Source organism: Rhinolophus hipposideros (assembly GCF_964194185.1).
Source record: "Rhinolophus hipposideros genome assembly, chromosome: 12".
Lineage (NCBI taxonomy): Eukaryota > Metazoa > Chordata > Mammalia > Chiroptera > Rhinolophidae > Rhinolophus > Rhinolophus hipposideros.
The window spans coordinates 64,498,695-64,521,940 of NC_138058.1; the positions used below are offsets into that span (position 1 = coordinate 64,498,695).

Consider the following 23,246-nt stretch of genomic DNA (forward strand, 5'->3'; position numbering starts at 1 on the left):
TGCTGGTCACGGAGGATCGAGAAATAAAATCAGATAAACAAATGGGAAGTCTTGCCTCCTCCCTGTTGCGCTGTCTTGCGCTCTTACGTCACTTTGTGTTGAGGTTCCTAATACCTGCCGTGGGCAGTGCGTGCCCCCAACCACCTGTCTCTTGATACCGGAAGGTAGGTGTAGGGTCCCTGTCATCCTTGTTTATTGCTCGTGGGGGAAGCCTGGAGGTACTCCTACACAAGACAACGAGAGAGCCCAGATGAGGGGCAGCTGGTGGGCAGCAAAGGTTCCCCAGAGAGTTGGTGCCCAAGAATCTGGCTGACAGATTCACACACGAAGGGAGGGATGGCATCTCCCCAGTGCTGAGGCTCGTCAGGCTGGACCTCTCATTGGAGAGACTTAGAGCCCAGCTTTACAACTCACTAATTGTTTAAACAAGTTGTAGTTTCCTCACTGAAAAGTAAATGCAAAGTTCTCCATAGGCATAGTCTGAAAGAGCAGGTGCTAGCATTGATGTCGTTCTCTTCGTCAGAGAGATTCTATAGGGAGGTCTTCTCTGCCGTGCTTTCCTTCTAGCTGACCCTTCCGTGATAGGGTTTTCCAGAAGACTTCACCACTGTTGCTTGTACTGGTGTAGAGCTCCCAGCGTGCCCTTCTCAGGACCCAGGTGTCGTCAGGCACTGGAGCGGAGGGACAGACCTGACGGATTCAAGCCCGAGTCTGGATTTCCAGACTTCTCAACACTTTTTCATACTGTGAGGAAGTGTGGAGCAACTGTGCACAGTGGCTTTCCATACACGATTTCCTGGATGTAGTTCAAAGGATTCTTGGTGGTAAGAGTAGGGCTTGGTTTAGCGAGAACTAAAGTTATTAGCCCTATTGGTAGCAACTCATGCCTGCCGACAGCTTGTACTCCCAACAGTATTTTAAGAAGAGGTTGGAGCGGGGTGGTTGCTGAGAAATTCTAGAAAACTTCTTTGTCTACAACAGGCGAGAATAGTCACCCACTGGTTGTAAGGTCGAAGCATATTGGAGCTATAGAAAGACTGACACCAGGAGGAAAGAACCAGGCAACTGCCCGGCTCTCTTGTTCCCCAGGAAGCAAAATACACTCTGCTAAGAGCCATGGCAAAGTGCATTTTGGGTTTAGGGGCTTTGGAGTGCCCAGAAATGGTTGTAGTGGGCAAAAATTGGAAAATGGGAAGAACAAATTAGTGAGAAATCTATATGCCCCAGATCCTTTGCATCATTCGGAACTAAAACTCCGGGTGACAACCAGAAAAATCTCCATGAGGTGATTCAGAGTACATCTGCAACTCGATGTTTAGTTGTTAGTTATGAACTCCCTGGAATGTACTACATGAAATAGTTTTCTCTTGAAAGTGTTTTTAGCTAATCATCTCTTTAAATGCTGGTTAAGTCATAATGTTATTGTAATAAAGGCCAGTGTTTTTATCAGAGCCATTTCACCTATTCACATTCAGCCAATTGGTTTGATGATGATACAACACAGTATGTCCCATATCTTCCTCCTGCTACCATTTGATCCCCTCCAATCTCTTCACCACTGCACCCAGAATAGGTTTCCTGCCATTCCGACCTGATTATGTGAAGTCCTTTGTTAGCTCCGATGGACTTCAGAGTAGGTACAGCCTCCTAAGGACGGCACAGGAGTTCATGACCTGGTCTCTCTGCCTTGCCAGTCTTATCTCCCACCAGTCTTACCTTCCAGCATCTGTAATGACTCCCAGTTCCCCAAGCAGGCCATGCTCCTTCAGACTTCTGACTTTGCTTGGCCTGCTCTGCACAGTGTACTCCCCCTCCTTGAAGACTCCACTTGGGCACCAACTCTCTGGGGAACCTTTGCTGCCCACCAGCTGTCCCTCATCTGGGCTCTCTCGTTGTCTTGGGTAGGAGCACCTCCAGGCTTCCCCCACCAGAAACTGTCTTATCATCTCTTTGCCAGATTCCCAGTACAGGGTAGATGCTCAGTAAGTATTTGCTGAACAGATTAGTGAATAAGAGTTTGAGCGAGTGAGCAAATTCGGTGTATTATGGAAACTACGAGTGACTAACTGGCAACTTAAGGGCTGGAGTGGGCATAACTCTTTCTTCAGTGATAACAGATGCCATTGGGACCGGTCCTTAAAACTTACTTCTTATTCTTTGTAGAAATTACCACTATATACCCCTCTGAATAAGATTTCTCTTTTGTTGCCCTTTTTTTCAGAAATTCAGAACTAGAACATAGTTTTTAGTGAAGAACAGCCTAGAGCTAGACACACATGTGTACTGATCATAAATGTATGTGTGCATAAGTACACGTATACGTATATACATACGTAGATGGATGTATATGTATGTATGTCCCCGTATGCATATACACAGACAGGTATGTGTATGTACATGTATACATATGTGCATATGCATGTACATGTGGGGTGTGTGTGTGTGTGTGTGTGTGTGTGTGATGAGCAGGTATACATTAATCTTAGTGATACCTCAAAGGAGATTCTGCCCCATGCAGCCTGCTTGCTGTGACCTGAAGTGTAATTATAACAGCTCCCCACTGAATCAATATGCTCTCCTGTGCATGGAGCCTATTGGTAGAAATGTCATAGACACTCACAGAGTTCTGATCATATTTCATCTGCTACATTGAGAAGCCTCGTCTATCTAATTCATCTCTGCATGCATTCAGCACACGTCCCATATGCCTACCATGTGGGTGTATGAAAACTATTAAGTGTGTAATGAATGGTCCCCAATCACTCAGTGATTTTGTCTCAATAACTCTTTCTTATTCTCATCTACCATCTCTCCAGTGTCCATCCCAACCTCAACATACACAAGTTTTCTGGCGAGTCCTTGTAGTGAATCATGGGTGATCTATCACACAAGTCTCTCCCTGTGTGGGCTTTTTCCCATCAGATGCCTCTCAGTTCACTCCCACAAACCATAAAGGCTCGCTGCCTTGAAAGAGCTACTCTCTGGAGGGAGCTATGGGACCAGGTTACAGTGGCAGGCACAAGGGCTGCTTTGAAAGCAGGCTGCGTGCATGTTGCTGTTGCCATATCTGTATTGGGAGGGACACGTGTTTTCTAATAAAATGTTTTTGTCTTGTCTTTTAGCTTACATTTTACTATGGTACTATAGATCCTTGGTGTCCAAAAGAGTACTACGAAGACATAAAGAAAGATTTTCCAGAAGGAGACATTCGACTCTGCGAGAAAAAAATACCTCATGCTTTTCCCCTCCATTTTTACCAGGAAATGGCTGACATGGTAGCTGACTGGCTAAAGGACGATCTGTCCCAAATAGAAACAGAGACAGAAGGAAACAAGGACTGACAGCTGGCACATAGAGGCAATAGCTAGCCTGCCTCTTAGTAGTAAGTAGTATACTGAGTAGGTAAATGTTTAATTTTAACATTTGATATTCGAAGAGAAAAAGTAAGAACCTCTTGGCTTCAAGACTACCCACACCCAGTTCCCCCTGCTCCAGGCTGAATGAACTAAACATAGCTGATGAAATATTCCACAGGTTAAACCACACATTTTCCAAGACTCAGGGAACACGGATCTAAACAGGTCTCTTATGTTTGCACAAGATACCCAGTGGCACCATCCAGTTTATTTTGGTAGGCAGGATCCCTGCAGACAAAAGGAAGTCCACATTTAGTTGATTTTAATCAAGTTACATTATAGAATGGGCTCTCCGGGAAGAAATTATGAAACATTCCTAGAAAATGTAAGAGAGCTCAGTGAACATTAAGTGTCTAGTCAGGTATGTGAAGTGTGTGAGATCATGAGAAGGACACACTCATGTTCCAGCAGCAGGAAGTGACAAGCGTGGATCTCGGCAGTGGCCTGGATCTCCCTTAAGGACAGAAGGTGAACATCAGCCCAGACCAAGTTTGTGCGAGTCGTGGCTGAGATCATCAGAATCAGGCTGGATACCAGGGCAGCCTGCAGATCCACCCGTGACTACCTTGTAGGACGTCACAGACAACCACGTCAGCCTTTTATCTGGCCACAGTGGCACAGGCCCAACACCAAGGGAGGCACTGCTTGTCTCCATCTCTGAGAAGCTTCCCCGAGGACTGTGATTCCGTGATCTACCTGCATTAAGCAGAGAAGGAGGTTCGCCAGCCATTGCTCTGGTCAGCTAACCGGATGAGAGTTGTTGAAGGATCCTGACTCTTCCTCCTACCACAAGACAACAGCAAGCTGTGTGCTGAGCCTTAGTCTGCCGGCTTGTGAGCTCCCTGCGGGCTTGTCTTCTCCAGAGACAGCATGGGGAGGCCCTGGACTGTCCCGAATCAAGCCTGTACCTACCCCATGCAGTTGCCCCTTCTGTGATGTTTTTTCAGTGAAGCTCATTTGAGGACCAGCAGTGAGCCAACCACCATGCTAGGCCCTGAGGATAGAGTTCTTAGCTATATTATGATTCTTCTGAAAATCTCCTAGTAAGTAATTTTCAAAAGGACATCTTTAAATTGGTGACTAGAGATTTACCAAAAATGAGTTGTCCATTCCTATATTAGCTTTGTTAGCTGGAAAGAAATTGTTTTATTAGTGGACCGAAACAAGTCATTAAATTTTGTAAATTCAACAGAGAAGAAGCTTGCTCTCTGGCCTAGAGTGGTTTGCTGCCTTCCCCAGGCTGACTCAATCCTGGGACCCTATGAGCCAATAAATCCCATTGACTGCAGTGATGGTTGACCATGGATCAGAAACCTTCACTTTTCTCCTAGAGGAAATCCCTCAGGCGTTGGTATTCCTTAATGACAATAGGATGTTGGCCTTCCTCTCAAAACTTACAACCCCCTGATGAAAGATTCAGTTCTGATACACTGCCAGCTCAGGGGTGAGAGTTGAAGGAGCCGCTGTCCTTTGACGGGGTGTCTGCATCAGAGCAAATGACTCCTGCGAGGGGAAGACCCAAGCTGAGGCCCCGGAAAGGAGCCAGTACACACATAGGCCGTTGGCAGGGGCTACACGCAGAGTCCTTATGGCATCTGCATGGGAAGGCCTTCTAGAAATCTGACGCTAGAAGCTAAGACTCATGGCTCTGACGTGCCTTGCATGTAGGAGTTGCCCAGTAACTAACTTGAGCACTTAAGCAAGTTCTGGGTAAATAAAACCTACTGAAATAAAGAATAGCATCCCCAGCTTTTCCTTTAGCATTACTTTGCACATTACTCCATATTTCAAAAGTCCACATGTATGAAATTGTATCTTATTTTGGTTTTTCAGAGCTTAAAAAGTGATAAAAAGTAACATGCTGAAGTACAAGATACTGGCTCTTATTTCCCATTTGTCATCTAAGCACCAATAATTTTTGAAATAAATATTTTACTGGCACGTAGACCTTGCCTGGCCTGGTCTCTGCATGGGGGGAGGGGGAGCACATCCTGAGCAGCTCTCCTGCGTTAGACGCTGGTCCAGGTCTCTGTGTGAAATTGAAAACCCACTTTCTCAATGCTTCTTTTAGAGAAGGAAGAATCAGATATCAGGAGATTGAAGTTGATTTTTATTAGGAATTAAAACACTGAATGTCTCCATGCATATGTATGATAAGGTACATGAACTCTGGAGGTGAAAATCACACAGATGGTTAAGCTGTGTGATTTTCAGGCAACATCTAACGTCTCCAAGCCTCATCGTCCTCACTTATAAGTTAGGCTTAATAATAATGCACACGTAACGCTGGAAAAATGAAAGAAGATGATAAAATTAAAGCATTGAGCAAAGTAACCTGACTGAGAATATCTAATGGGCTATAATCATAATTATTACTAGACATCATAATAATAAAAACTAAAGCCTAAGATTAACAAGCAGTGGATGTAATCCATTTTCCAGTAGCATTTCTGCCGGTATTGCGCAGTCATCCACATGGATGGGCCTTGTCAAAGGTTTAACTCCATACGGGGTTATCTACTGCTGAGTGAAAAGCCTGCGGTTGTTCTCCATCTGCTCTGGACCACGGAGAGGATGTCCAGCGGCGGCTCTCATGGCCTCATTTCCCAGGCAGGGCGCTCTCGCCATCTGCTGCTCCACTCAACCCTTGGAAAGCCAGTGGCCTCCAAAGGCTTGACTTTTCTTCACCCTACATTATATTAAATTTTAATTTAATTCCTGATTAAAGGAGACTAAGGAGACATGACAACATGATTGTAACACCTGATTCTGGATTAGATGTTTTTGTTACAAATAACATTGCTGGGACAATTTGCACGACGACGTGAATGGGGGCTGCAGATAAGCTTCGAGTAAGAGGTTGGGCAGGGAGTAAGAGTAAGATGATAACTTTCTGATTTCAGTGGTTATATTGTAGAGAAGTAGGAGAATGTCCTGACTCACACTGAAGATACAAGTGTCTGAGGGCGATGGGGCAGCATATCACCTTACTGTCAGAGCGTTCGGAGGAGAAAGATGTCCTTCGTACTTTACTTGCAACTTTTTTGTAAGTTTGAAATGATTTTTAAATTTATGAAAATAATCATTAAAAAGAAAACCATGCTCTCTCCTTCTGCATCTGTCTCTCATTGCTTCTTTTTCAGAAAGTGAATTTCTTCTAAGCAGCAGATGGAAACTGGGGTTCAAATCCTGGGTCTGTCATTTATGAGGTTTGTAATGTTACATAGACTTAACCTCCCTGACCACCCTCGGCCCTACTCCAACCCTCCACCCCCATCTCCTCATCCATGAAAGTACTTGCTTCAGTTTGGGGAATTTGGATTTGGGAAGACTTTGTTTTTAATGGAGTCAAATGAGGTCATGCATGTAGCATTTATCACCCTGTCTGCCTTATAGTAGATGCTCTGTAATATGGTACCTAAAGTAAAGGATAGCAAACTTATTTTTCTTTTACCTGTCCCTTCTCTTTGGTGCAGTGGAAGACTCCATGACAGCTCAATTTTTGCATTTTCACCCAGCCTGCAATTTGATTTTTGCAGTCTTAGCATTTTTGGTTCATTCTGGGGGCGCAGGGGATACTTGCTCACCTGGCCCAGCTTTCTGGTCCCAGGCCATGCAGACCCCCACACACACAGCCCAAGTGCTCCAACATCACCTCTAGGAGCTTATAGTCCTTTTAGAAAAGATTCAGGAAGCCAAGAATTTCTTAACACCAGACATCACCTTTGTTCCTAGCCTTCTCTTGAAGGAAACAAGAAGATACACTTGGCTCCTCCTTCCTGAGGGGGTGGGGGAAGTAGGGAGCCATCAGTTGATGGAAGTAAGTGCGCTTGGTGAAAAAGTATATCTCTGAGGCCTTAAGGCCAAAGGACTCCTGCAGGAAGGCCGAGGACAGAAAAGCTTTCCCTTTCCAAGAGACAGATTTCTGCATGTGCCCCACAGAGATGTAGATGAGTGACCACATTGGTCCAGGTAGGCAGCCAGTATGGGACAGTGGTTGGACTGTCCTCTTCCACCAGACCGAACGCATTCAGAGCAAGAGTGGTGAGGCCCAAGAAGGTTCTGGTCGTGGTTCTGTAAAGAGCCAACTCCTGGCGCGAGAGGGGGAGAAGGCTGCTCCTGGTGCCAAAAGGACAGGTAGAACATGGCTGCGTTTGGAGGAGAGAAGAGCAAGTCCAGAGAAAACCCCTGCTCACTCTGCACTGTTTCACACTGTCTCATGTAGACCTCAGTCCTGCGAGGTTTTGATTATACTCACTTCCCAGATTACCACAGAGGTGCAAAGGGAAGTGACTCGCTCAAGATCTCACAGCTACTGAGTGACAGCTGGGATTCCAATGCAGAGCCACCCTTCATCCTCTTCTTTCCACGACCTCGTGCTGCCTCCTGGAGGCCACAGCGGGCAGCCTGGGAAGCATGGAGAGTTGGGAAAGGGAGTCCTTGGAGGGCCTAGGGTAGCAGGGAAGTAAAGAGTAGATGGTTGGTAACAACTGAGTCGTTTTAACAGAAAGATATAACAGACCGGTTTGGGGTGGGGAAGGAAAGCCTGCATGTGGGAGGCTGCGCTCAGGCTGCAGTCAGGGCTCTAACCACAGCCGCCTGGCCTGGGAGGGGGGGGGTCACTAATTTCTGCCAGCTCTGAAGGAGCACTGAGCTCTGAGCCTCCAGCTTTGAGAGTGCCCCTGCCTCTACCCCACACCCTGGGAACTTGGCCCAAAATACCAGCCTCTCCTCCCTCCCTCCGAGTCCTCGTGGTCACCTGTCTATGTCTCTATTGAAATATTTACCATTATTGGAGGAATTACATTTTTACCAGTCTGCCGCTTCCGGCTCCTGCCGTCCACACTCCTTCCTTTCCCTAAAAGGAGAGTCCTAGCAGATGGAATTTGTGCCTTCATCATCTCTGTAGTCTCAGGGCTTACAGGATAGGGGCTGCCAATATCTTTTGTTATCTAAGTTAATAAAAGTTTCTACCATACTTAATAAGAAACTCCCAAGAGACACAGTTCTCTCAGTCGGCAGATTGTCAGGGACTCCTCGTCCCTCAGAACTGAGTACGTAAATGCAGGTGTGACACGGACTTGCTATTTTATCTCTGCAGCATTTCCCCAGCCGAGCTGCGCACAGCTGAGTCAGAAACATTCAAGGACGTGGACAGTTTCCTTTCTGGCACTGGGGACTACAGGAAAGCAAGGTCACTACACCTCATGGGCCATCCTTTTGTCTCCTCCGGCTGCAACTGTTACTTCTTCTGTGATTAGAAAACCTCTGGAGTTTGGGTATAAGCAACTCCCAAATACGGTTATTATTCACTGGGCGCCAACCCCCTGCAGCACCAGAGCAGCAGTTCACAAGACGTGTTGGGGACAGCCCTGCGTGATCATTTTGCATTGCATTCCTCAGACGTTCTGGGGAAGGGGCCTGCGCTGACCTCCCCACACTGGGACAGACTTCCTTGCTGGGTAAGTCTATGGGAAAATTCCTCTTCCCCGAGAGGGGAATGTGACCCTGTGACTGGGCGTCCATTACAGCCAAGGGGTGCAGGAGCACCTGCACAGCCTCCCTCCCTCACTGAGGGACTAGAATCCCGCCTCTGCATCCGCCACCCCACCCCCAGGCTCCACAGAACATCTGGGCCTGCTCCTACTGGCCACTGCTGAAGGCCCACGCACCTGCATGTGATGAGACTCCCCCCAGCCTCACGGTCGGAGGCGGCAAGCTGGTGACACATGCAATGTGTCACACGGGTGACACATGGGTTTCTCCCCAGTCACTGTTCCTCCTGAGCAGAAGAGCGTAGGATTCCCAGGGGCACAGGAGCACAGTGTGTCCATGACCAGGTCAGGCAGCCCCACCCTCGGCGGTGCTCATCTTTGCCTCGTCCTGCTTGGAACTGAGCAGGCGTCAGGCATCGGCACACCAGGGCCATGGGGCATGGAGAAGCCAATCTTCGCCTCCTTGCACCGTCAGTCATGGCAGGGCCTTCTAACGTGCTCTACCAGTGTTTGGGAAACAGGATGAAATTTTCAAAGCCATCCCTGACTTTCCTTTCTCTCTGTAACTACTGCTTCTCTACTGGATGTGTAATCCTCTAACCACAGAATGCTGGGGTAGGTCAAGTGGAGACTGAAAAATAAGAAAATGAAGAACTGACCGGGGATTGTTACAAACAAAGCATGACAAGACTTTACACTTTTCGATGGCATAAAGTTTCTACATTTATTGTAGCTACCAAATGAGTTAGTTGACAGGTGAACATAATTGCTCTTCCAAAGACAGAGACTCTTTATTTAGCAGCAATGAAATTAAGAAACAAAAAGGGAGCAGACTTGCTTGAGCTACCTCTCCAGACACGTGACCACAGGGACTGGCATTAATGCATTGCAGGATCATGGGAGCGCAGTGGATATGTGCAGCCATTGCTGTGGAAAGCTGGGTCACGCTGGCCTGATCCGTCTGCCCGAGGAGGTAATCCTGGTAACAAGTCATTGTGAGGGAAAGTCCCTGTCATCTTACACCAGCTTTTCTGTCACTAATCCTCCCCCAGAAACTGAAGGAATGGATGAAATAGCTTTCTCCTTCATCTGTAGGAAAAAGTCAGGTGTGAGAGCCAGGTGACGGTACAAGGCTATGTGTTCTCTCCTGCCGGTCTGGGAGAGATGCTGAAGGGAACAAGGCAGTGTCACTGAGCATGGACCTTTGTACTTGTCTGGAAGAGTACTGAGCAGAGGGGCCCTGTCGACTCCACTGCAGGGCCTGGTGGGTTTCTCTGAACTACGTCATCAGCCTTGCAGAGGAAGCTGCCACGCTTGGGCCTTAGGCTTTGGATTTCAGAGGCACGACTGTGCAGCCTGCAGAGTGGGCGTGCTTCTGAAGTAAGACAGGTCCCACGCAGCCTGCTGTGTATGAAAACAGAAAACCTCTGAACTCGAACTGTGCTTGCAGTGACAGCATTCACTCATTACACGTGACCATTTTCATTTTCCAAAGAGAAAATGTTTTCCACTGCGTATTGGCCTCTTGTCCCCTGAACAGCGTCCTATGCAGTGTCACACCAGTCACAAAGAGCCAGGGAGAAGCAGCAGCATGCCTGAGGCCCCCATCCTGGGGGGCCATCTCCACGTTACAGCCGGAGGCGTTTCAAGGGTGAATGTCAGACGAAGGAGCCCAGAGGTCCCGGGCAGCCTCGTTTTAACCTGGTCATTCCTTGCTCCTACGTGGTTGACTGTTCTCAGTGCACGGGAGTGGGAGCAGTAAGGCCGAACAACATGTCAAAAGTAGTTCTCCAAAGACCAGTCAGGAGCAGTTTTATCAATAAAATATTTAATCAACTTATCTGTACAAAATATTAAAGTGGTTAATGAAGAATATACAAGCATGTTTAACAAATATATTCTGCTACATAACTGTCAAGAAAAATAGAGATTGCTGTTTTAGAGTTCATTTACATTTCAATATGTACAATCTATTTAAACTTGAGAAGACATATACACCGCGGATTTGAACCCTGCTAGCTGGCCTGGGCACAGGCAGCATTCACGACGTCAGCTCCTGCTGCCCAAAGGGCCAGGCTGGGCAGCAGGGAGAAGGCCCATCTCCAGCCCCCAAGTCTCAGCATTCTGCTCTGGCCAAACCAGTTCTGGAAGACTGCCAACAAAGGAAATTTCGGCTCGCATTAAATGAGTATTTAAAAATCGCTCCCCCTTCCCCATCTTATTCCCCAGCCAAGCTGAAATACAGTAGTGAGTGTCACTGCAAAATGAAAAGGACTTGTAAACTCCCCCCTCCAAAAAACATCATTCCGTTTGTCTACAGCTGCTGAGGGAACAACATGTCATTGAGCTATGATGGCATTACCGTCAGGTCGCGTTGTGCCCATTTCCTTAAAATCACAGTTTTGCAGTCAGAATGCATATGATCCTTAAGGGGCAGGGTACCCATCATGTCAGATGCCGCTGCCCTCCCAGGGCCTATGTAAATGGCACCACGCTGGGGGCTGGTGCAGGAGTTCTACAGAAACCATGGTAAGAGCTGCTGCTTTATATGTTTTAAAAAAATAAAATAAAACTTTTCAGAATCCCCTGTTGTCATCTGCTGAAGGGCAAGCTGTGGTCAGCATGTTAATCCTTGTAAAAAATGCATTAACTTTTCATTTGGGGTGAAATACTTCCAGCTAAAAGACCTGAAGTCATTCAATGATGATTCTCTGTCATAGAGAATATAAAAGCTGTTTGCACCACTATATACAGTGAAATAGAAAAAAAAGTGACCCCAGGAAGCTCGTATTCATCCTGTGACATATCTGAAGTGGAGAATGCCAGAGAAATCCCCCTTTCCAGAGTCTCTGTTCCTGGCTTGGGACACTTGAATGTTTCCCAGCCATAAACCACGTTTTACCCCAAGCTTTCTTGTTTCCCCAACTGGATCATCCTTTTCTGAACAGACTGCTGAATGGCTGACTTTGCTGTGACTGTGAGAGGTCCTGACCAGGAAATATATGTTGCAAAGAAGTAAGCCCCACTCCTGGGCGCTCCCCTTCCTCAGGCAGGCTGCTCAGCGCTGGCCAAGCTGCTGCTGCCCGAGCTGTGGGGGAAACTCGCACCCCTGTGTTTTCTTCTGCCTTCAGCAGTCTTCTGTCACGCAGAGGTAAACATGCAGACAAGGAAAGGCCCTTGACACACTTTCTCACTGCTTTTCAGACTCATCCCGCTGAAAAAATCCAGGCTAGGGCTGCCCATGTGTGAGAGGTCTGAGAGAAGCCGGGCTCGTGGGAGAGTCCGTACAACAGGTACAATTTGTGCACCTGCGTGGCGCCACCTGCTTGCTGGCTTAGATGCTGCCCTTTGCAGCCTGTAGCCCCAGGAGTGTCCTCAAGGGAAGTTCAGCCTCTGCCTTGGATGGGTGTGTTTGCCTGTAATTCAGCAGGACTTCTACAAGTAAGTCTCACCGGGAGTCTGGCGTTTGTCACCCACAAGCACACCTGAGCCCCGAAAGGCTCAGCCGAGTTTCTAGATTCTGACGGCCAAGTGTTTGAGCGGGGTCTAGGCCCGGCACAGCCACCTGGCCCCCTTCTAGCCGCAGCAACGGCGTGTGGTTGTTGCCACCTCTGGTCAGATGGAGCAGCGACCAGCGCAGAGATGATTCTGCAAAGATGACAGCCCTTGGCCCACTTCCTGCCTGGTCAAGTCTCCAGAAACCACCGCACCACACTCCTGTTTGCCTATAGCTCTAAAGCGGGGGGAAATAGAAAGGCACAAGCAAAACTGCTGGCCACCTCCCAGAAGGTGTACTGCCAGGCCTGAAGGCACTGAGGATTCAACCATCAGAAGCTTTTCCTCGTTTTTCTAGACAACTCATTTCACATCCCGTCACGGACTTAGAAAAAGGATATAAAGTTTCTGCAGAAGGAAATTCCTCAGGCAAAAGGAAGAGTGCAGTGTGCTTCATACACCAGCACGCCAAGCTGTCCTGCCAACACACTCACCTGACTGCAGAAGCACCTCTCAGAAAGTGTCCGTGAACTCTTGCCATTGGAGGGGGATGTGTGTGACAGCAAAGCAGTCCTTTGTTCTGCCAACACAGACTCAGGAAGGGCCTGCTGGACTGCTCGGGATGTCTGCACAGGCAGAAGGAAACGGACTGCCACCCATGGGTTGCGTGGCTCTCAGGGCGCATGTACACTTCTCCACAACTACAAGCATGATCAGAAACGCAAACCAGTTTTCAGGGACCTCACAGTCTTTGACCCCACACGTCCTAGGTTGCTGTGCTGTAACTGTTACTGCTACCGTGACCCAATCTTTGCCCGGCCAGAAGGTTCTATGGCCAAGTCCAGGCCCACTGTAGGCACGGCACCTGCCCAGGTGATTGTAGGATGGGTGGGAAGAAGCCGAGCTCCAGTGAAGCTGGACCCGCGAGCAGAGAGCATCCCTGAATGAATGGCCAACTTCCACCCTCTCCCTGCAGCCACATCCGCATGGGTGCCTGTACGCATTCAGCCAGAAGTGTGGTTCCTCTCACCAAGAGCCTCCTTGGGAGATAACTATTTGTGCAGTTCTGGGCGCAGATTGAAGTCCAGAACGGCTCACATGGAGAAGAAAACTGCTCGAGCCTGAATGGCCAGAGGCTCCAGGAACAAAAGACCAAGCTGGCTGAGAAATTAGGAATGACATCTTTTTTGAACTCCCCTGTTCTAGTGTTTCTTCATGTTAAAATCTACCACCAATTCCAGGCCATAAGAAAGAAGAGAAAGGAGCTCTTTTGATGCCTGCCCCCGGTTCACTCCCCTGGCAAGCTGTGCAGACATGGCCATGGCCTGAGGTGACTGAGCAGGGGAGGGGCCTGGTGGAGCCATGCCCCCTTAGGCAGGCTGGCTGGCCTCATCCAGGGGCTCTGGGACGTCCCGGTCCCTGTCTGGGCTGTCAGCAAGGCACAGCCTTTTCTCTGTTCCCCACACAGACACCAGCAGCAGGTGGGAACCTTCCCCAACTTGGTCTCAGAACAGTCTCAGCCTGAGTGTGGCTCTGCCCACGGCCATGTGAGCATGCAACACGAGCTGGGTTGGCAGTGCACCTCAGCTAGGACACAGGAAAGGTCATGGCTTTGGTGAGCTGAGCCCCCCTGAGGTCCCGGCCTCTCCTGCACCTGCCTTGCCCCAGGTGGAAATCAAAGCAACATCCATGAAGCACCAACAGAGGCAAAGAGTATAATGGACACACATTCACACATGTACCCACACTTGGGACAGGGACCGGGAGGGGGCGTTTTCCAGGAGCAGTCACATTTGCTCTGCCTTTGAACTATGTGAGTGTGTTTTTGGACAAAAGAGAATGCCAGAACCACGGGACTGGAAAGCTGCTCACGTTACAGGGGCAGAAGCTGAAGCTCTGGGCCGGGAGCTGCCTGCCCACAACTTGGCTAGGCCTCTCCGGGTCGCCTTGTAGAGCTCTGAGGCAGGAGCAGGGGGTGGTGGGGCACAGTTCACTGCTGGGCTCGCAGAAGCCCACTGTTGCTCAGCCCTCAGAGGGATCGAGTCACTTCCCACTCACTCCCAACATTTCCTAACTGATGACTCGCTTTCCTTCCCAATCCAGGCATTTTCTGAGACGGCAGTGGAGGCCCTTTGCTCCCTCTGACAGACTGCTGCTTTCCAGAGCCTCAGCCCTCCTGGCCCACCTGCTGTCCCACTGAGAGGGCCCTGTTTTCCAGGCCGAGGGAAGGTTGTGTATCCCCACTAACAAGCTCTCATAAGAATCAGCAAGGCCGTGAGGACATCTGTGGCCCAGAGATGGCTGTAGTGCTTTCTCTTCTCCTCCCTGGATTTTCTGGAGATCAGATTCAAGCAAGGGGAGAGTCTGACTTTTTCTGTGCACAGGCAGCTCTCTGAAAGAATTCAGTTTTTCTCCCTGCTTTAAGAAGAAAAATCGGTCTGCAGTCCCTAGTTATTTTCTGCTGAGTGTGAATGAAACTGTGAACAGGATAAATGATTTGCAGGATTTGGATTATACTCCGACTATGTCCACAGGGTGGTCCGTACTCGTGCACTGAGAGCAAGGTTCCTGCTCCTGCCGACACTCCACAGGCCGCGTGGGAGGTCACTGTGCTGGGCTTGATGGGCTTGACTCGACTGTCAACCGATCCACACCGCTGCTCTTTCCCAGGCCACTTTAGCAATAAAATGTCAGGGTAGTAGGGGAAGGGAGTAATGTACATAATGAACAGGCACCGCTCAAGCCTGCTTCCCCGAGCTAAGAGGACAAAGCCCACAGCCCTCTCGGGAGGACCTGGCCCCACTGGCTTGGAAAGCCAGACTGCAACCAGAGGAACACTTGGGCGGTGGTGGACACAGCCGCCCGCCCATGGTGGGGGCCTCCCTTAATACTGAAGTCTGGCTGCTGGCAACAGTGACCAGACTTGGTATTTGGCAGACCCAGCACCCGCACCCCTGGGGCCCCACCTGGCCTGCCCTGTGTTCCCCAAGCTGGGATGCCAAACCCTCCTCTCTAGCAAGCAGAGCGATTCAAATGATCTCCACTGGTAGTCCATGAATCTCCCCAACAAAATGAAAACTGATTTACTTCAGGAGAAATACTTTGGTGACCCGGGGGTGGGGGGGACGGGGGGATCTGCCTTCACTCACAGCCCTGACACACTTGACCCTGCTCACCAGCAGCCAGCTTGCCCATCAGTGGGGACTGGAGCTCCCAGCTGGGTGATTCGGCCCCACTCCCCACTCCCTAGAAGATGGACAGACTACCAGCTGTGCTGGCAGAATCCCTTCTCTACATCTTGACAAAGTTAGTCTGACCACATCTCAGCAGCCAAAACCTGTCTGCCTCCACACGTGATGGCCCTTTTGCTGCATTTTTACAAAGTGAAACACATCCTCTCCACTCACCTACTTTGAACTCTGAGATGCCATAGGCCTGAGCAGAGTTAGAGGAGGACCCCGGTGGTGGTCCCTGGTGGTTACATGCAGCTCCAGAGGAAATCCGGGAGGCACCCCGTTGGTTTGGTAAGCAAAGAACACACTGGAGGCATCAGGTCCACTAAAGGACCTGTCACTGGCCAAAGACAATGCCCTCCCACCAGCCCCCACCCCAGGTGCAGCCAGGACTCAAGCAAGGGGACACCCACTCCTATATCGCTTATGTCTTGATAGAGGACGGCATTAGAAGGAAACGGAGAAAATGGAGATTTTTTTTCTGCCATAAAAAGCTCAGACTAAATCAAGACATTTCTTCCCCCAAAAAAATTTTTCTTCAAATCACTGAAACAGTATCAAAATAGTTGTTTTTTTGTCCAAAGATATTTAAATACCCTAGAATTTTTTCCAAATAACATTTAACTATAGTTTTTCATTAACTCCCTTTCTAAAACTTCTAATACTATGACTTTTATTCTTCATTATGACAAGTATCAGAGCAACCACCATGCAATTGTTAAAATCATAGTTTTCAAAAAGCAAGAGAGGTTTCTCTGGCAAAATCCATAAATGTAAGGGGACTATCTTGGCCCAGTCACTAAAATTGGATGGAGGTGTACCATTACAGCCACTTTGGGATTTTTTTGTTTTAACCTGAAGAGACTTGCATTTTCTGGTTATTTATAACTACCCACATAGCCACAGCATATAAATTCACATTATAAATGTGTTTTCTTTTCCTTTGGGGGAATTTTACAGCATGAAAAGCACTCAGGTGGGGCCCTTAAATAAATTAGGTGTATCTTTCTCTCTCTCTCTCTCTCTCTCTCTCTCTCTCTCTCTCTCTCTCTCTCTCTCTCTCTCTCTCTCTTTCTCTCTCTCTCTCTCTCTCTCTCTCTCTCTCTCTCTCTCTCTCTCTCCCTTCCTCCCTCCTCTCCCCCCCCCCAGAATTAAAAGGTGTGTAACTGGTTGTGGACCTTCGTATCCACGACAAGAAGGGCAGAATGAATGTCTCTCAGGGACCCTACAGGAGAACACCCAGCACAGCCTTCCTTAAACAGGAGCACCCTGGAGGGCTGCAGAGGTTTTCAAAGAAGCCCGCAGAGCCCCAGACAGATGGACCCCAACTTACATCTCTTCCCTCTCCAAACCATTCATACAGGCCACAAAGGACTACCAGACGGAAATGAACCAAACACTATGCAGGCTGGCATGTCCGAGCTCCCTTTTACATGGACAGACAATCCTTCCATCAACACACCTCTGTGAGGCAAAATACAGGGCCTGAGAGATAGACTTCCACCCACCTCTGTTCCCCAACTCTGAGGCCTGGCCCTTCTGAAGGGGCCACAGCAAATGCCCCTGGACAGAGCAAGGAGGGAGGGGTGGGCTTTCTCCTGCTCTGAAGCACTGGGCTGTGGGGAGTTGGAAGCTCACAAAAGCACTTTCGTGTGGCTTCACTCCCTGCTACTATCACAGGGCCCAAACTTACAGCAACAACACAGTGAAAGCGTGTAAAAGCCAACACAGACTTGATAGCTAAGCACAAGCACATGCCTGCCCACTCTGAGTAGGTGCCATTGGAGGGGAGATGCAGCCCAGCAGACAAGCCTGGGCCCCCTGCAGGAGCCGCCCAGGATACCTCCATGCCTCTTTCAAGCCCTAAGGGCGTCTTAGGCAGCTCCTTAGGAAAACCACAGGGCAGACCCATAACTCCCCGCCTTTCCCCACTCCCAGCCGCTGCACTAATTCCCTCCTGGTCCTCCGCCCCAAACACTACCGCAACCCCGGGCTGTGCAGCTTAGGAGCTTCCGAACCTGACGGAATGCACCCCACCCCCAGTTTCATATCAGATCAGACTGGCAGTTTAAAACCTCTCCCCCATTTCACTCCCCCCAAAAAGAAAAATATTTTTCTACTTTCTAGATCATTCCTAACTGGGACTGATAAGGAAAAAGGGTGGTCCTGACCTTTGCAGAGATCTCGGAAGCTCCACAAGGCATTCTTTCTGACAAATGTTCTCTTTCAAAATTGAGGGGCTCCGTAGATTTTAAAAGTCAAAGAAAAGATAAGGCCTTTTGCAGCGGTTCCTTCCCAGAGTGAACGGCCTCCGTGCAACGCACACCTTCGGAAGGGGCATTTCAGCCCTTCAATCAGCACCAGGGTTAACTCGTCCACCCAGCGGGCCCTGCCCCCCACTCCACCAGAAACAAAAAGCGGTGAGTTAGAAGCACCCCTTTAGTTCACCCATTCTGGAACCCCCAATTCTCTAACCCGTTTCCAGCCTATGTAGTGCCTGTTGTAACATTAAGACAAACACCATCGCCTCCCCCCAAGGGGGCGAAGGGCGCAATGGTGATCTGTTTGCAGAGGACCCATGGCTGTGAAATTCGGTGGCGGCAGCTCATCTCTTCCCAGGGCTTTCGGATGCAGTCCTCGGTAAATGCGTGCAGGAGTGAACGAGTGTGTGGGTGTGAGTGCTGGTGTGAGTGTGCACGTGCGCTCTCCCTCCTCCGTGCTGGCGCGGGGCCAGAGTCCGACCGCCGCACGCCCGGCCGGCCCGCGTGCTACCTGCAGCCGCACGCCTCCACCACCATGTCCTCGTACTGCTTGTAGACCACGTTGTTGGCAGCGTCGATGTAGAGGATGCTGATGGGGCTGAGGCGCGCGGGCACGCAGCAGGAGGCCGGCGCCGCGTCCGGCGCCATGGAGTTGAGCAGCGTCTGAATGATGGCGTGGTTGGTGGGCTCCAGGTGCGAGCGCAGCGGGAAGTCGCAAACGCCCTCGCAGTGGTACGCCTCGTAGTCCAGCGGCGCGATGATCCAGTCATCCCAGCCCAGCTCCTTAAAGTCCACGTGCAGCGGCTTGCGGCTACAGCGGCTCCGGCCCCTGCGACCTTGGCCCCGGCCGGCGCCTCCGCCGCTGCCCTGCGCCGCCCGCGCCCCGGCCAGCGCTGTCCGCCGCCTCCTGCGGCCGCTGAGGACCGTCTTCGGCGACCTGGTGCCGGGTCCCGCGTCGGGCGGTGACTCCGCTGCAAGCGCGGCCCCGAGCGCACGGGCCTGGGCGCGGATCTCGCGGAACAGGCTCTCCTTCCTCTGCGAGCGGGACGAGACGACCAGCAGCGCGCGCTCCTCCGCCGCCGCGCCGCCTGCGCCCCGCGAGCCGAAGCCCAGCGGCCTCAGGGCCAGCGGGGCCCGCGCGGGGCCGGCCACTGCGCGCAGCCACAGGCAGAGCGCGCGGGGGGCACGGGGCTCGCGGCGGTGGCGCCTCACGGCGTCCGCGACGTCAAACGCATCCCAGCGCGCCCGGTCGAGGGGCTCGGCGGCCCGCGAGTGCAGCAGCCGCGGCGCGCCGGCCGCCCCGGGACACGTGGACAGCAGCAGCCGCGGCGCGGGGAGCGCGCCGCCCGGGCCCGGCTCCCGACACTCGCGGCGCAGCACGCGCAGCTCCGCGCCCACCACCTCGTCGGCGTCGGAGAGGCTGGACAAGTCGAACAGGAAGCTCTGACCGGTCTCGGCTGCCGACTCATCTGCGGGGGACGGGCAAGAGCAAAGAGAGAAAGGGTCGCTTGAGAACAAGGTCTGCACTCCCGGCCGCGGGGCCTCCTGACGCCAAGGGCCCAACCGGGTTGCGGGACTGAGGCCGCTCGGAGCCGGCGCCCGCCCCCTCCCCGGCCCCCGCCGGACGGGTCCCATCCTGGTCCAAGGGAAAGAGAGGGTTGGCCCCGACGATCGGGACCAGGGCTTTGGTCCATCGAGCCACAATTCCCGCCACCGCGACAACGCACGGACATTCACTTATCGGTGAGACGCGGGGCTGGGAAGCACATCCTCGCAGCCTAGACCGAGACTTACGGCCACTATAGTTCTGCTGACGGGCCCAGAGCCACGGGTTTGCGGGGACGAAGTCGGAGGCCAGACTGTCGGCGGGCAGTGCACAGGAGGCCCGGTGGGCGCATCCGAAGTTGTGCGTCCCTTCCACGGCCCGGAGGCCAGGCCGACTGTTTGCCCAAGGTCCCGCGCTACACGGGGACTGCTCGTTATCGCCCTGCTGAGTCCCAAGGACAGCCGCGGAGTCCCGGCTGTGCGAAACGGAAAATTCTTGTCCCCTGCGAACTCTGCTCTTCCTGCTCCCTCTCGTCCCCAGCCCAGCCTGGCCATTGCAGCCGGCCATGGGCTCCCATGCAGGCTGAGTGGGGCCCTGCGAGTCCAGAAAGCGAACCCGTCAACAGAGCTCCAGAGATCCGCTCATGCGTCCAGCTTCCTCGCTTTGCCGAAGGGGAACTGAGGCCCAGACAGGGGCCGGGCTCAGCCCACGGCCTCACAGCGATGAGGGCGGCTGGTCGCTATCCGGAACTACAGGCTCTCAGATTCTCACAGTGTTTCCTCGACCTCAGATGGAAGGGGAAAGGTGGCAAAGAAGCGCAAGGGACCTTCTCGGAAGGGTTTGTGGCGGCAGAAACTGTCTTGCTGAAATGAGAGCAGTGGACCACATGAGGTCTCGCCTCCAGGACCCCGCCCGTCCCTTCGTATTTACTTTTTCCCTCCTTTATGACTTATCTCAGGCTTTCAGATTTTACTTCTGCTCGTGGGTGCTTTTTTCTTTGGGGGCTCAAAAAAAAAAAAGATGTGGAAATTCCACCAAGCAGCAGATAAGGAGCTCCCTTTGAAGAGAGTCATATGGTTTCATTTTGCCCCAAAGGCAGAGAGACTGTGCAGACTCCCCCCACGATTGGAGATTTGCTCACCAACCGCGGACGCCAGGCCCTGGCTCTTGAGGTCTGAAGTCTGGGAGCTGCCGGTAGCCTCTGGGGTCCTCAGGAAGCCTTGCTTCAAGTTGAGGCTCAGGTTGGAGAGGAAAGCAGGAAAGGCAGCGGGCAAGCACTCCCCCTGCACTGCTTGCTAACCAGAGCGCTTTCTGGGAGCTGCCCCGTTACCTCACTCTGCTTCACCGATGCCACTATGTCCCCTCCCTCCAGAGGACAGAGAAGGGACTTACTAGCCTTGCCAGGCAAGCGAAGTGCCCCAGGAAAGGATTTGGCTCAGGCTGAGGCTAGGGTAGGCCTAACTCAACCAAAGAAAGAGCATCTAGTGCCTTTCTCAGCGTGGGGCCCTGCGCACTCCAGCTCTCCCCTAGCCTAGCAGCCTGACCAGTAGCACAGGGCCCGGCCTTCCCTGGGCCTGTACTCCAGGACTGCTGCTTCCTATGAGTACCCCGCATCCAATCCAGGGGCCATGCCAGGCTGTCAGAGGATGCTTGAAAGTTCCCACTGGACTATAGGGCCATTTGGGCCCAGGATGTCCTTGCATCCAAAGTAAAGCAGTAAGGTGTGTGTGTGTGTGTGTGTGTGTGTGTGTGTGTGTGTGTGTGTGTGTTGGAAGCGGTGGGTGATTTAGTCACTGCTCCCAGGCGGGCCCATCTGTAGCAGCACTCGCTTTCCAGCCCCGTTTGCCCTCCTTTCTCTCCTCCCTTGTATGCTGAATCTCTGGCTGGATAGAATTAAGCTCGAAATTACTTGCACTTCCGCCTGAAATTAGTTAAATCTTCCCTATCTGTCTGCTTTAATGACTTCAATAGCGATTAATAAAATCCAGATGACACAGCAATCACCACCGCTTCACTCACGTCCTACCTTGGGAGGGCCTGGCTGGGAGTAAGGTGGAGCGCTTGTTGCGGGAGAGGCCTGCATTCCCGCATGTCGCTGGCCCTCCTCTCCTCCCCACACAACCGGTCCTCACCCTCCGGCTCTCCCAGGGACCCAGCACAAAGCACAGGCACCCTCGCTACACACCTGCGCCCTAAAGCCGCCTGCTGAGAAGGGTCTTCTTCGTACCTGGTGATGCCACCGCCTCTCTGGGGCCATTTGCTTTAGTCTGACGCCTGCCTCTATCTCACATGCCCCTGAGTTACCCCCCATCTACATGGCCCCTATGAGACTCGGAGCCGCCGAGCGGCAACGAAGCAGCCACCACCACTACCGCTCGCAGTCGCCCCGGCAGGACACCCTCCTCTTGCTTCTCAGGATCTCCGACTTAGCCTGCCTCCTCGAGGGGACCTGCCAGCTGCAGGGCCAAAGCAACCCCGCAGGGGACCAGCTCAGCCCTCTGCGGCCGGGCCCCACGAGCTGCGGCGGCTCTCGCTACAGTCCAGGCGCAGCGGGTTCAGGTGCGTGGGCCTCCGCGAAGTTTCTTTCTAACACCTGAGGCTGGGACGGGGGCCTCGCCCCGACTGCAATGGAACAGGGCCACGGCTCCGGCGGTGGCCTCCACCTAGGACTGGACAGGATGGACAGGCGCAGTAGAGGCGTGAGTACCTTGGGTCGCTTGGTCTGCGAAGCCGGTGATTGTGTCCGCGCGGCCGTGGCGCCCAGAGCCCGAGGTGGAGGCGGCGGCTGCCCCGGCCGGAGCCCTCCCGGCCAGGCTCCGGTAAAGCGACATCATGAACTGGTGAGGCACCACCGAGCCGTTCCTGAAGCCGGAGCCAGCGGCGCGGCGCGCGGCGCGGGCCCCGGGAGCCGTGGCAGCCGGGGCAGCGGAGGCGCCCGCAGCCGCGGGGAGAGTCCTCCGGCTGCCGCCGCCGCCCCCCGGACTCCCGGCCGGCCCTGTCCCCGCCGCTCGCAGTACGGCGGCCGCTTCGAGCCCGTCGCGGGGGCGGCAGGCGCTCAACAGCCAGAGGCAGAGCGCGGCGGCCGCGCTCAGGTCCATGGGCTCCGTGGGCCAGGCGGGCGGGAGGCGCGGGCTCCGTGGCTCCGGGAAGTCCCCCGGCGCCTTTTGAACATAGTGTTTAATAATGGGGGAAGTGTGCGCAGCAAGCCGCGGCCCCCCCTTCTCACCCCACCCCCGCCCAACGCCAAGAGCAGCGCCCCCTGCTGAACACTCTAGTGGCGGCGCCGCGCCCCCTACTCCGGCCTGCCGAGGAGTCCGGCGCAGGAGTGTCGTCCCCCGCCCCCCCCCCCCCGAATCTCTGCATCCCCGCTCTCGACAAGCGTGTGACAGCGGCCAGGGGCTCCCGCCACAGAACGGGCCCGCCTCTCTCCCCGGCGCCTAGCGACACCCTCCGCCCAGGCTGCGCCCGAGCCCAACGCGCCCCGCTGACTTAGCGGCTCCGGGCGTCGCGCACACCCGCCCCGCTTCTTCCCCGCTCCCCTGCGGAGAAGCGGCCGCCCCGCCCCGCCCCGCTCCTACTCCGCGAGTGCCCGAGATGCCCGAGGTGGGGAGGCGGGATGGCTCGGCCCCGCCCGTCGGGGCCGCGACCCGGTGGCCAATGCGCGGAGACGCCACTAGTGTGCACCGGGCCACAGGGATGGCAGGGCGGCCACCAAGGCGCGTTTTTACTCACCGGGTCAGCTGTTCCCACCCTGCCACAGCCCCCGAAGATCGGAGCGGGCGGCCAGAGCAGGAGAGGGG

General features: G+C 52.7%; 2 protein-coding genes across 3 annotated transcripts in view; one reads left to right on the forward strand and one right to left on the reverse strand.

Annotated features, from left to right (window-relative positions):
• The window catches only part of LDAH (lipid droplet associated hydrolase), a 90,831-nt gene extending 84,300 nt beyond the window's left edge, over positions 1 to 6,531 (forward strand). The window contains exon 7 of the mRNA XM_081069068.1: positions 3,123 to 6,531. Within this exon, the coding sequence (XP_080925194.1) occupies positions 3,123 to 3,341 (219 nt within the window). The 3' untranslated portion in view covers positions 3,342 to 6,531. The remainder of the gene's footprint in view (positions 1 to 3,122) is intronic.
• A 2,709-nt stretch (positions 6,532 to 9,240) lies between these two features.
• GDF7 (growth differentiation factor 7) lies at positions 9,241 to 22,544 on the reverse strand (the record flags this gene model as incomplete). 2 transcript variants are annotated; one of them, XM_081069644.1, is made up of 2 exons in its annotated part: positions 9,241 to 19,357; positions 22,154 to 22,544. In XM_081069644.1, 2 exons carry the CDS (start codon positions 22,542 to 22,544, stop codon positions 18,408 to 18,410), a joined length of 1,341 nt encoding a protein of 446 aa, XP_080925770.1. In that variant the 3' UTR covers positions 9,241 to 18,407. The 2 variants fall into 2 exon arrangements, with proteins under 2 accessions (XP_080925770.1, XP_080925769.1); XM_081069643.1 differs by having other exon boundaries at positions 9,241 to 19,369.
• Positions 22,545 to 23,246: the final 702 nt, after the last annotated feature.